The sequence below is a fragment of the Grampus griseus genome (genome assembly GCF_964374135.1).
Source record: "Grampus griseus genome assembly, chromosome: 4".
Taxonomy (NCBI): domain Eukaryota; kingdom Metazoa; phylum Chordata; class Mammalia; order Artiodactyla; family Delphinidae; genus Grampus; species Grampus griseus.
The window spans coordinates 116,384,731-116,399,232 of NC_138997.1; the positions used below are offsets into that span (position 1 = coordinate 116,384,731).

Consider the following 14,502-nt stretch of genomic DNA (forward strand, 5'->3'; position numbering starts at 1 on the left):
ATAAGCAGAAAATATTTTGATTAAATAAAAATTTTATTGGCTTGCCTTAAATAGAATTCAGCTAGTGAAATTTGTATAATTGTTTAATTAATTCTTGCACAGGGGGAAAGCCCAGGAAGCAATCATAGGTAAGGCTTTTTTTTTTTTTTTTTTTAATAAAACAAACAACTTCTATGTGAACTATAAGAAGCTCTCTAAAAATCCAGGCTCTGTCATTTGCTTGCTTTGAGGCATTGAACAGTTTACATTTCAGGACCTTGGTTTTCTCTTTCTATAAGATTGAGGCAATATCTCAAAAGGTTGTTTTGAACATTAAAGAATTTAATCTACATAAGTGCCTAAGTGCTTTCCTACTGAACGTAAGTTGTTATATATATTTTAGTTTTAAAAAACTATTTAATATATTAATATTGATAAGTACATTTCTTTGAATTTGTAAAACTTTATCCCCCTTTTGCTTCCTTATGACATTCTAAAACTTGTTTTACTAATCATGTTTTTTACTTTATATAAGTAATACCTCAAAAAACAAACAAACAAAAAGCCCTAGGCAGAAGTTAGGGCTAAAGGAACAAAAGTAGGAGACATTACCTTATACATGGCTGGTTATAACCATGATAATTATCAAGACCTGAAGTTGGGGAAGGGGGAGGAAGTGGGGTGATTGGAGCATGGAGAGAGAGCAGTTGGTCTGAAGACTGAATAGGCAGACACTAGAAGAGGATTCAGAAGATAGCCAAGAAGCAGTGGGCAAAAAGAACCAGGAGAGCATAGAAAGCCAAGGGAGGAGGTAGAGACAGACTGACAGATGGAATGGAGGGAATGGTCAGCACTGCCACATGAAACTGAAGAAATATTATAAGGACTTAAACTGTCTCATATTTGGCAACATAGAGGCCATTAATTACCTTTGTTAGAGTTAGTAGAGCGATGAAAGCAGATGCAGACTGTCATGAGTTGATGAGAGAATGGGAAGTAAGGACATAGAAGGGAAGAGAAACACAGTTGTTAGGAGCAAGGAGCTAGACTACTTGGGTTCAGATTCTAGCTTTGCCACATACTATATGACTTACTTGGACATAATCTGTCTTCATCTCATTTCCCTCATATGTATGATCTCTGTATCTACCTTACAGGGTTGTTTTGAGAATTAAAATTAGTCAATATATGTAAAGCACATAGAAAAGAACCTGACACATAGTAAGTGCTAGATGTGCTATCAATAAACTTTTAATTTCAGACATTTTGGCTGAAATGAGAAGGAGAGAGCGAGCAGTAGTTAGAGATAGATATAGGTCAAATGAAAGTTTTTCCTTCTTCCTTTCTTTCCTTCCTTTCTTCCAATCTTCACAAGGAAGAGAGGTGAAAACAGACAAAAAGAGTAGACTGAAGAAAAGAGGTACTAATTGATGGAGCAATGTCCCACAGAATTCTCTGGAGTGAAGGTGGTGTGGGGTAGCATCAGTGATGAATGAATCAAGTATAAGTGTGACAGGTGACCTTGAACAAATTAAGGAATACCACCTCTTTAGAGGAAGGAGGGAAGAGTAGGGAGGATAGACTTAGGTGAGAGGAGGACTGGCAAGAAGTTGAGGGATTTGATGGTTGGAGACATGCTCGTCATGTCTCAGAGTGGGGTGAAATTGACTTCTAAGAGAAAAGACTTTGAATGAAGAACTTAAGGAGTGTGTTTGTGAAGATTTTGAAGTAGTTAGCATAGGATGTGAGAGGGAGTTGGCCATGTATAAGTAAAGGGTTATTGCTAGGGGCAGAGGGCCAAACAGATGTAGGATTTTCTCTCACAGCTCTCAGCAGAAAGAGCTAATCATGGAAATGATCCAAGGTCAGAGAATGAGTAATCTGGGTGAATAAGGCATAATGACAGGTGTGCAGGAAGGCGAGTATGTGGGTAAGAAAGTACTTCAGATTTGCCACAGAGTCCACACTGGTTGTAAGTGAAGTAAAGCCAGAAGATGATCAGGATCGATAAACTGAGAGAAAAGGGAGGATCAAGGGCCTGGGGTGGTTAGAGGGATTGAGCAGGATAAATAGGGCAGTGGGTATGAGAGTTAGGAGTTCCAAAATGATATGAGGGCTGAGATCAGAGTATAGTATACTGAAGTTTATATTTTATGATGAACATTTTGGGATATAGTCAGATGGCTGAAGAGCCAAAGTAAAGGGAGTCCACATTTCTTTAAAGTTGATTTTAGGGCTAAAAAACGGTACTCTGATAGTATATCATCTTATATACCAAATTATAACAAGTATTAGAATGTATGATTTTTTACTCTAACAATTGAAATCATAGCATCAAATTGCTTTAATACATTTTTGACAGTAAAATTTCATAATTTCACTGATTTTATGAGTATTTTATTTAACTTGGACTCATCAGCACTTTTTTTTTTTCCTTTTCTTTCTTTTTCTGCCTTATTTTTCTCTGTAGGCCTCTTACTGAGGAAGAAATTGTTGACCTAAGAGAGAAGCATTATGATTCTATTGTTGAAAAACAGAAAGATCTTGATATGAAAATCCAAAAAGAGGTAAATAGTCTTATGTTGCTTAAGTATATATTATCATAAAGTCTCTGTTTATATGGGAAAGATGTCATTAAATAATATATTGCATGTGAACCTAAATTTAGATACATAGAGGTGAAAATGAGTTAAAAGTTAAAAAATTATTCCAGCCTATAATAATTTGGTTTAGTTTGGCACAATTTATCAGAAATCATATGCTGCCAATAAGTGAAGAGAATACATTCTTCTGAAAATAATTTCTGAATTCACAAGTAGGGACTCTGGCAAGATACATGCACCTTTGTGTTTAAAACTAACTTTAAAAATTACTCTGTTTCACAATAAGTGGTTTATTTTTTAAAATCTTTTTTTTTGTCTTGGATTTATTTATTCTTAGTAAGTGAACCAAGTACTTCTAACAATCATAAATGTTATATTTACTTTAATATATTTACAGAGGTGGCCTGTAATTATAGTTTTGCATTCACTAAACTAAATGGAATACGTCATATTCCATTATACATTTAAAAATAGTCTGTTTAGTACCAATTAGTGATTTCAGCAGCATTAACTTAAGCTACACAATAGATGCTAATATTAGGCTAAAGAAAAATATTGTGTTTGATTTTTAAATTTGATTTGACTTGCAGTAGATTATCATTAAAGCAGTTCGTATGCTATTATGAATGGCAGGAACTTAAATTTGGAAGTAATTTTTTAATAACTTGATGGTAATAAAATACAGGACATGTGTATCAATGCACCATGAACTTTGTGAAAGCTTACTTCGCTTTGGTAGACAGTGATGTGATTGACCTTAGTTTTAAAGACCTTGGACTAAGGAGGGCCCAAACCATGAAACTAATCAGGGTGATCGGCATTGGAACGATTGTTGAGAATGAAGATCACTGCATATTCTAAGGAAAGAAACAGTTTTGTATTTATGCAAACTAGATGCTCTACTTTATAATTCAACTTCTAAAGAATTCTGTAACATGTTTGATATCATTTGAATTATTTTGTAAAAAGAGAAATGAGAAATCGCAGAAATTTAATTCTATTATGCTTTGTAGAGCTCAGTTATTTTTTTAATAATTTATTTTTTATTTTATAAATAGAAGCATTTTATTTTTAGAGCAGTTAGACAGGTTCTGATTTTTGTTAATCCTTATTGTTTTGTTCATGTACAGTTAGCCTTACAAGAAGAGAAGTTAAGACTAGAAGAAGAAGCTTTATACGCTGCACAGCGTGAAGCAGCCAGGGCAGCAAAGCAGCAAAAGCTCTTGGAGGTGAGGGGAAAAGACCCCGACATATATTAGGGCTGCTTTTCTCCTGATTTTCTTTGACAAATCTTAGTTGGGACTTTTTCCCCCTAGAATCAAGGGCTTCTTATTCAACAACAAATGTATTTATTCCTATACTCTTAGGAATTTTAAAGGGAAATTAGTTGGTCTTTAACAGCTAGAAATAACATCAAATTATATGCTTGCTACTGAGTGCTCTTTAGCTTTAAATTACCAGAAGCTAATTCTTGTTTATCGCAAAAATGAACTTTATACTTTTCCAAAATTCAGCATTCTTTTGGAAAAATAAATATACTCTTAGATGAAACATTGCAAAACTAACCTTTAAATATCATTTCTGCAGCATTTTTTAGTTTATTTTGTGAGTTTTTTTTTTTTAACAATTTCTTGAACTGCTAGACTTTCTTATACTTCCTAAAATTGGGTAAGCTGAGTGATTTTGCCCCATAGGAATACTCTGTATTTCTCATCTTTATATTTGTGTCTTTGGGAGATTGGGAGTTTGGGTCTTGGGAAATCTTTGATGTAGTATCAGAAAAAACAACAGATTTATCATATCTTACCATGCTGTATTCAAACATGGCATTGTTATAATGCCAGACAGCTATTAATAATAGACATTTATGGAGCCCTGGCTAAGTGTCAGTAACTGTTCTGATTAGTTTACATGTTTTACCTTGTTTAATCGTCACAACAATCCTAGGAGAAAGGTAGTGTTTTTAATCCCCATTTTATAAGTGATGAAACCAAGGGACAGAGATGTTAAGTAACTTAAGATCCTACAGCTAATAAATGGCAGAGCCAGAATTCAAGCACTGCTTAGCCACTTTTCTATTTAGTATTTAGTATCTTCCTCCATCTTTTGCCTATGTGAACTCTACTGCAGTGTTAACTGAAGTGTAGTACAAGGATTATGTCACATAATTATTGTAACTTAGATGAACTAAAAAATCATGTATCATTTTCTGTGTGATTTCTATGGGACCCATGCTCTTCATCCCTCTCTCTTTTTTTTTTTTTTTGGTGTTTCAACAGATTAATTAGATTATGTGAGGGAGTATCTTTTTTATTTTTATTTTTTACTAACTTCTAAGTGATGGGAAAGTTTAAAAATTAACTCACCTTCTACTAAGAAAGGAAAGTATTTTTCTGGTTATAATTTAGACATCTCTTTTTGCTATAATAAATTCTCTGCTGCTTACCTTTTAAAGACTACCTTTTAAAGACTAAAATGATTCCATATGCAAAATCTGAGTTCCTGAGTTTTTTCTTCCTTGAATAAATATTGATATGGGAACACATAGCAGTCTGTACACATATGCTGACACAAAGATACACAGATACATGCAAATTCATTTGATTTTAACAGTAGCCCTATGAATTTGCTAGGACAGTATTATAGCCATCTGTAATTTACAGATGAAGAAACAGAAAATAAAGGACATGCCAGGGACATACAGTAATAACTGTCAGAGCCATAACTCTGACAGGTTTTCTAAATACTCTGTTTTTATTATTTCTGAGTCAAGCCAGCCAGGTCTTTTAGATTTTTTAATTGCTACTTATTTCACCCAGAATAGAACTTCATATACTGTTTTAACTATTACTTTCCAGTTATTAGAAGTTCTTAGGTGTAATAAGGAAGTCAGATATACCAATATATATTTTTTAAGTTATTTTTTAATAACAGTATGAATAGTCTGACCACTTAAGGATTATACACTGAAAAATTGAGAGAAATTCTACCCATGAATAAGAGGATATAGAAGTGAACAGTGATTAATTTAAGGAAAGAAAAACTTCAATGGAATAACTTTTAAAGTTTTTTTTTCCCCGAAACTAGAAAATAACACTTTCTGGCATTGCATGAATAGTGTTAAAAAACATAATTTTACAACAGAGTGATTTTGTGTTGCATTATGTTTCCAAAGCAAGAAAGACAGAGAGTTTTGCAGCAATACCATCCTTCAAACAATGGAGAATATCAAAGGTAAATAGTGAAATATACTTCTTCCCTTTGTGGTAGAAAATATTATTTCCAGAGAGAACACAGTACACCTCTGGATGCTTATATACATATTCATGTGTATATGTTGCATAAAAAATGATTGCTTCTTGAAGACACTTGTAAGAATACTGAGAACATTTGCTTTCTTTATGTTGGAAAATGATCATCATTTATTTTAAATTGACTTTATTGCATTCTTAAGAGTGGTCACATCTTTCATACAGAATATGATGCAATAGCACACTGAATGCCTTTGGATAAATTGTTTATGCCTTGGTTGTTTGTGTTTTCCTTAGCTCCTCTCTTTTCTTATAATAAAGTTTATGTGTGATCTTTTTTTTTTTTTTGGCTGTGCCATGGGGCATGTGGGACCTTAGTTCCCCGATCAGGGATCAAACCTGTGCCCCTTGCATTGGGAGCAAGGAGTCTTAATCACTGAACAGCCAGGGAAGTCCCTATGTGATCATTTTTTAGAAGATGCATTTCAATGTCACATTTCCAGGAGTATTTCCTGCTCACTCAAAGAAAACTGTTCATGCTTCATTATTGTAAATTACAAGTTAAACTTATGGCTAAGCTTTGGATTTTGACTTCAAGACTAACCAAAATCTTATTATTTTTCAGTTTATTGCTAGCATTAGGAAAAGTAAGACCTGTTTTGACTAGGTTATTCTAATTGTACAGCAATTATGAATTTGTATGGAATAGACCTTTTCAAACCAAAATGCCATCATTTAACTTAAGCATGAATTATGTTGTATCTACTATGAATATATAAAAAAAAATTATTTCACTTTTATTACAGTTCAGAACCAGAAGATGACTTTGAATCTTGTTTGAGAAATATAAAGTCACAGTATGAAGTATTTCGAAGTAGTAGTAAGTCTTTTAAAATATCTGCATTCATTTTAAGGTTACTTTATGCCACGTTAAACAGATAATTGAAGATCCTGGCTCTGTTTTTCTAGAAGAACTTTCTGCCCTTCAATTTGTGTTGCCCAAATAAGTCAATTAACTAGTCCTTAATTATACAATTTTATCTTTCCTTTTTAAAAAGGAGTTGGAGAAACAGGAACAGACTCACAGATACAGAGAACAGACTTATGGTTGCCGGTGGAGGGGGGAAGGGGAAGGGATTGATTGGGAGTTGGGGGTTAGCAGATGCAAACTATTATATATAGAATGGATAAACAACAAGGGCCTACTGTATAGCACAGGGAACTATATTCGATGTCTCATAATAAACCATAATGGAAAAGAATATGAAAAAGAATATATGTGTATTAACTAAATCACTTTGCTGTACAGCAGAAATTAACACAACATTGTAAATCAACTATACTTCAATAATATAAATTTTAAAAATAAATAAAAGGAGTTGGAGCAAAGAAAAACCTCAGGCTATTTCTGTAGATATGTATAGGGAATCAGGAATTCCTTTTTCCATTTCCACTCTGTTCTCACCTCTCCTCCTCCCAGAAAAGGGAAGCAGGTACACAAAAGTGTATTTATTTTACTTACTACAAATTATAAGATTAAACTTTTCTCCAAGTTTCAAAAGTCAAAACTCCTGTGCTCCCCAGATAGGGAAGAATAGTAGTGGTTCCTTTTGAAAATGTAGGTGCTTTTCATTTATCATTTTTAGTTTTTCATTTTTTTTGCCCCCTTTTGTAATTGACTATTAAAAACACTGCCTAGAGTTCATCATATTTTAAAAATTTATAATTCATTTAAATTTGCATGTGTACTGTGCTATATGGCAAAAAAAAGTAAAAAGAAAGCAGGAAAAGCCCTTTATACTATTTCTAACAGAAACTTACCAGTGTAATGATTTCAATAATTGTTTTTTATGATGTTATGATTTGAAGAGAGATGATTATTGCAAAATAAATGGTTGTAGTAAAAGAGTATAGCTCACCACATCTAATTGTATTTGGTGTATATTCTAGGACTCTCATCAGATGCCACGGTTTTGACACCAAATACAGAAAGCAGTTGTGATTTAATGACCAAAACTAAATCAACTAGTGGAAATGATGACAGCACATCTTTAGATCTAGAATGGGAAGATGAAGAAGGTATTTTATATTTACAATTTTCCTGAATATTTTTTTAAAGGAATTTTGCCTTTTTTTTTTTTAATTTTATATATTTATTTATGGCTGTGTTGGCTCTTCGTTTCTGTGCAAGGGCTTTCTCTAGTTGCGGCAAGCGGGGGCCACTCTTCATCGCGGTGCGCCGACCTCTCACTATCGCGGCCTCTCTTGTTGCAGAGCACAGGCTCCAGATGCGCAGGCTCAGTAATTGTGGCTCACGGGGCTAGTTGCTCCACGGCATGTGGGATCATCCCAGACCAGGGCTCGAACCCGTGTCCCCTGCATTAGCAGGCAGATTCTCAACCACTGGACCACCAGGGAAGCCCTACCTGAATATTTTTATTTAATATGTGTTAATTTATAGAAATCTACTTTGTGTTTTACTTTATTTAAACTGAAATGAATGCAAGGCCTTGAAAAATCAGTGTAAAAATTTCTTAGACTCTTATATTTTATCATTTGTTGTAAATTGTTTAGAAAGTTTCTGAATTCTTTTTTTTTAATTGTTTTTATTTTTGGCTGCATTGGTCTTTGTTGCTGCGCATGGGTTTTTCTCTCGTTGCGGCGAGTGGGGGCTACTCTTCGTTGCGGTGCATGGGCTTCTTATTGCAATGGCTTCTCTTGTTGCGGAGCGCGGGCTCTAGGTGCGCGGGCTTCAGTAGCTGTGGCACACGGGCTCTAGAGTGCAGGCTCAGTAGTTGTGGTTCACCGGCTTAGTTGCTCGGCAGCATGTGGGATCTTCCCGGACCAGGGATCAAACCCGTGTCCCCTGTATTGACAGGCAGATTCTCAACCACTGTGCCACCAGGGAAGTCTGAAAGTTGCTTAGTGTTAGTTAGTTAGTTAGTTCTTAGTGTTTCTTGAGATTTAGAAAATAAATGTTGTTTCTCATTTTAAGGTTTTTGTAATCCAGCCCATTTTACTCTGTAGGAATTACTGCCCGCTTGTGAGCAACCTAAAGCCAAAATTTAATTAACTTTTGGTTCATAATAAATAAGCAATTTGTTAGTTCTGTTGGTAGTACAAAAGCCATAACACAGACATGAGTTTGAATTTTACCTGGTATATCTTCCCAGCTATAGTACTTTAGATAGGTTTCTTAATCTCTCTAAACTGCAGTTAGTTCATCATAAAAAGGGAATTATAAACCTACTTTGAAGAATGATAATTCACTATTATATACTGATGGTCTAAAAAAGCTTGGCACATAATAGACAGTCAATAAATATTTGAACAAATTAAATCATGAATGTTAGGAGGAGTAAATAAAATTTATATAAAACACCCAGTACATAGTGTGGCACATAGCAGGTACTCAAAATTATAGCTAAATGTGGACTTTTTTTTTTTTTTAAATATTCAGCTATTTCACTGAATAAGGCCCAAGTCTTTATTTTCATTTTAAGAAATAGGTAATCCCAAAAGGAAGAATCAGTTACAGAATAAGGAACTTTAACTTTAATTTTTTTTAATATTCAATATCAAATATTTCATAGAATTTTGAGATGGAATAGACCTTAGATATACTCTAGTTGAGCCATTTGTTTTATCAATAAAGAAACTGAATAACTTTAGCAAAGATTGCGTTAATTTACTTAAGTCTTCTCAGCTAAACACTGTTTCCCCAACCCTATACTTTTGTTATTGTGTATTTATATCCCAATCTAGATTTTAAATTTATCTTTATTTTAGCATCTTGTTCAATTTGATCTAAAGCCTTTCAGGTGTTTTAATTCCTGATTTATCATCCTTGCTGTATGCTAATCAAATTTTTAGATAACATGACTTTCAAGTTTGTTATTCAAATTATTATAACAGAATTATTAAACTAGACTAGGTAGAAGACAGAACCCTCTAGAAACCTGATGATGTCTAATCCAGCTTCCTTTAGACATATTATTCAATTAAGTACAAATCCACAAACTTATATTAGTCTCCAACTCATATTTTTATTGTGTCTATAAGGATGATTTAGTTTGCTAGGTTGAGTGTGCAATTTTGGGGGAGTGACAGACAATAGTGATAGATTTATTTTTTTTTTTTAAATGTATTTATTTGGCTGCACCAGGTCTTAGTTGTGGTATGTGGGATCTTTAGTTGCAACATGTGAGATCTAGTTCCCTGACCAGGGATCGAACCCCAGCCCCCTGCATTGAGAGCGTGGAGTCTTAACCACTGGACCACCAGGGAAGTCCCTAGATTTAAATGTTCTTTTATTATTGTAGGATCTGATTCTTTAAGCTCAGAAAACAAAATTATTGGGTGTGTCTAGAGATATTCTCTTATAATCTCTTTTCTTAGATTTTAATTCTATTAGCAGTGTTGATTCTGCACTTGCAAATTCAAATTTCTTTTCTGTCCTCCCTCTCTTCCTTCTGCCAAAATGATGTTTTTTTCTTCAAAGATTTTTGATGCTCACTTTACTGATCAGTTTCTTTCTGTTCAGAATTAGATCTAGAACAGTTTACCCTAGAAATGTCTCTACTTTGTTATACTAGAGTCAGACTAGCAAAAGAGCACAGACTTTGAAGCCAAACTGCATGGAATCTGTTTCTTGCCCCACTACTTCTATTGCTATGTGACCTTGGGCAAATCACTTTCCTCTTTCTGCCCTAGTTTCCTCAACTGCAGAATGGGGGATAATGATAGTACTGTAGGTAACTTCATAGAGTTGTTGAGGATCAAATCAGTTAACATATGTCAAGTGCAAACAACATTAACTGGAACCTAGTAAGTGCTGGAAATGTGTATATTGTTATCATTATCATTAGAGTTACTATTATCTCTGAGAAATGAAATTGTCATCTAGGTAGGAAAGAAGTTTTGCAGACACACTAATTTGGCCGTATAAGACTAATAGCAATTGAAATCCTCCATGCATTCTGCTTTACGTATGGCTCTTCAGAAATTTCATCTTACTAGATTACCAGTGTTGCATAAAACTGTCCTTTGTTGAGTATTAATGTTCACTGTAGGATTATACCCTAACATTTCCCTTAAGAAAGGCTTCCGTATGACTGGCTTTTTAAGTTAATTCACAAATCAAGTCTGATAGTTTGTCTTTTAATATAGCTCTTTAAATCTTTACTGAGATTTCTAATAACCCTGCCCATATAATAGGAATGAATCGAATGCTTCCAATGAGAGAACGTTCCAAAACAGAGGAAGACATTCTCCAGGCAGCACTTAAGTATAGCAGCAGGAAGACTGGAAGTAATCCTACATCTGCCTCAGATGATTCCAACGGGCTGGAGTGGGAGAATGATTTTGTTAGTGCCGAAATGGATGATAATGGCAATTCTGAGTATTCTGGATTTGTAAATCCTGTATTAGAACTGTCTGATTCTGGCCTAAAGCAATATGATGTGGATCAACAAAAACGGTAGGGAAAAATTGTGTGATCTTGTTTATCAGTTATGACCAAATGTTTAAAACCAACTAGAATGTATAAATGGTTGTGCTGAGCCTTTTTGTAAGAGGGGAAGTAAGAAACATGTTATAAATGCTTATTAGAAAGGAATAGGAATGATAGGTTATATCTGAATTGCTTCAGAATTAAGTGCAATTTCATCATCTGCCTTCTGCTTTTCAAAAACAATTTAATGGTTCTGTCATGTTATTAATTAAATTTCTTTAACTCTTTTCTTCATAGCAATCCTGTTTACTGTTTGTAGATTTTCAGCTTTTAAAATAGTTTTATTAATTTCACCTTGAATGCTTTCTTAACTCTGTTTCAGTAGCTAACTGCGAAAGTATTAAGGCATTTTGTGTTAATTCTCAGCAGATGTGAAGGGAGCATGAGGAGGGACTGCCAGATTCAGATTCAGAATAGTGTTCCCTTTTCCAGCATTATTCATTCCTATGACTTACTTAAATTTTATTATGTGATAGTAAGCACAATTAATTTGAGTAGATGACCCGAAAGAAAAGCCGAAGTATCAATTTCTTTCTACACTTGTTGCATATCCTACTATAATAATGTTGACTCAGTCTGAACAAGGTATGTGATATGTTAAGATAATCTTTCAGAGTTTGGACACTTAAAGTGAATAATCAAAAGATATTTAAGAAAATATATATACTTAGGTGGGTTTTTTTGTGTTTTGGTTTTTTGTTTTTGTTTTTTTTGCGGTACATGGGCCTCTCACTGTTGTGGCCTCTCGCGTTGTGGAGCACAGGCTCCAGTCACGCAGGCTCAGCGGCCATGGCTCACGGGCCCAGCCGCTCCGCGGCATGTGGGATCTTCCCGGACTGGGGCACGAACCCGCGTCCCCTGCATCGGCAGGCGGACTCTCAACCACTGCGCCACCAAGGAAGTCCTATACTTAGGTTTTTCACTTCCTTTTCTGTGCCACTATAAATGAATGTTGACTTTAATTGATATAGTAAATTTCTATCTGTCATTTTTTAAAATTCTGTATTTCCAATGAATGGTCTTGAAAGATTTCACACAGAACATATTCTCTGTGCATGATTTATTAAGAAGGGAAAACCTGAAAAAGGTAATACGGGTATTTCAAAGTAAATAAAATCCTTTCTGGCATGAAAGAATCCATTGATTTTATTAAGCTTTCCTTTGCCTTGTAATACAACATGCTTTAATGTGATGGAACTAAGTAAATCAATATATATAACTGAATTTTACGATATACAGTTAACTTTTCTTTTCTCTAAAGTTTACGTATCAATTTAAAAGGCCAAGGATATAAGACAGTCCCTGATTGCTTGTCTTGATTTTGCTGAGGATTGAATATGACTTTAGTAAGCAAACTGTTTTTCAATTTTTCCTTAGTGTTTTTTTTTAATTTTTCTTGCAACAATGACAGTGCATGTTCTCGAAAATATAGGAAGGTCCAGATATAAATAGTAATTTAAAGTTCTTGCTATACTTTAAAAATATCATGTGGCCCTTTCAATATTTGAACTGCTGGGCAATGACATATATAGTTTTGTCACCTTTTTTTATCTCATAGAAATAAATATGACACTTTAAATATGTAAATATATTAGGTAATGCTGTTATTTATGTCTCAACATAATTTAAGTTGTAGCTATGTCATTGGAAATATTTTAAAGATAATCTATATTCACGTTGCCTGTGTTATGCTTTTTAAAGTTTGTATACATCAGATGTATATTTTTGGTTTGGCATAAGCTACTATTGTAATTTTTCTTGGCATTTTGTTCATAAAGAATTTTTTGAAGGAATGGTAACTTCTCAAAGATTGTGAATAAACACATTTTTACATTTAAATAATTTGATTATTATAATAAATTATTTGATTATTACTAGTTTTACTCCATAAACATGCAACAGTTTTGACTCCTGGCTTGTAATTATTTTATTAAATCTGCTATGAAGACAAAAAAGAATGAATTGGTAAAGCAGGATGGAACTAAACTTGAAAATGTGTTTGAACTGCTAAGAAAAGGATATCAATTTTCTTGCTTTGTATGTTTATAAAAAACACTAGAAATAACATTTATTCAGCAAATATTGGAGAATCTACTGTATCTGGTAGGGTGTTAGGGAGAGTGAATTTTATTTGATGTAGAATAGGAAGCCACTGACTTTTTGTAAGCCAGAGTGTACAGTGATCAGATTTGCATTTTCGAAAAATTCCTGTAGCTGCTATGTAGAGAATATGCTGTAGGAGGGCACAAGTGGATATATGTATAGTACTCCCAGTGGGACATGGTGTGGCTTGGATTGATAATTGCTATAGGAATGCAGAACAGATTACCTTTAGAGGTAGACCAACAAGATTTTTTTTCAGTTTTATTGAGATATAATTGACACAGAGCACTGTATAAATATAAGGTATACAGCATAATGATTTGACTTACATACATTGTGAAATGATTATCACAATAAATTTAATAAACATCTATCATCTCATAGATACAAAATTAAAGAAACAGGAAAAAATTTGTTTTTCTTGTGATGAGAACTCTTGGGATTTACTCTCTTAACTTTCATATATAACATACAGCAGTATTAATTATATTTATCATGTTGTACATTACATCCCTAGTACTTATTTATCTTATAACTGAAAGTTTGTACCTTTTGACTGCCTTCCTCCAAATTCCCTCTCCCCCTACCCTCCACCTCTGGTAACTACACATCTGATCTCTTTTTCTATTTGTTTGTTTGTCTGTTTTTGAAGTACAATTGACCTACAACACTACGTTAGTTCATGTTACACAACATAGTGATTTGGTATTTCTATACATTTCAAAATGATCACCACGATAAATCTAGTTACCATCTGTCACCATACAAAGATATTATTACATAGTTATTGACTATATTCCCCACACTGTACATTTCATACCCATTACTCATTTATTTTGCAACTGGAAGTTTTTACCACTTAATCTCTCTCACCTATTTCTTTCCTCCCCTCACCCGCCTCCCCTTTGGGAACCACTTGTTCTCTGTCTTTAACTTTCTTTTTTGTTATGTTTGATCATTTGTTTTTTAGAGTCCACATATAAGTGAAATCATACAGTATTTGTCTTTCTCTAACTTATTTCATTTAGCATTATACCCTGTAGGTCCACCCGTG

General features: G+C 33.8%; 1 protein-coding gene across 2 annotated transcripts in view; it reads left to right on the plus strand.

Annotated features, from left to right (window-relative positions):
• The window catches only part of AP1AR (adaptor related protein complex 1 associated regulatory protein), a gene marked incomplete at its 3' end in the record, with an annotated part of 30,284 nt that overhangs the window by 13,631 nt on the left and 2,151 nt on the right, over positions 1–14,502 (plus strand). The window contains exons 4-10 of one of the 2 annotated variants that reach the window (XM_082652670.1): positions 103–128; positions 2,450–2,546; positions 3,713–3,811; positions 5,758–5,816; positions 6,640–6,713; positions 7,784–7,912; positions 11,051–11,312. In XM_082652670.1, the coding sequence (XP_082508796.1) occupies positions 103–128; positions 2,450–2,546; positions 3,713–3,811; positions 5,758–5,816; positions 6,640–6,713; positions 7,784–7,912; positions 11,051–11,312 (746 nt within the window). Of the gene's footprint in view, positions 1–102; positions 129–2,449; positions 2,547–3,712; positions 3,812–5,757; positions 5,817–6,639; positions 6,714–7,783; positions 7,913–11,050; positions 13,162–14,502 lie in introns of those variants that run through there. The other variant, XM_082652669.1, reaches the window with a different exon arrangement.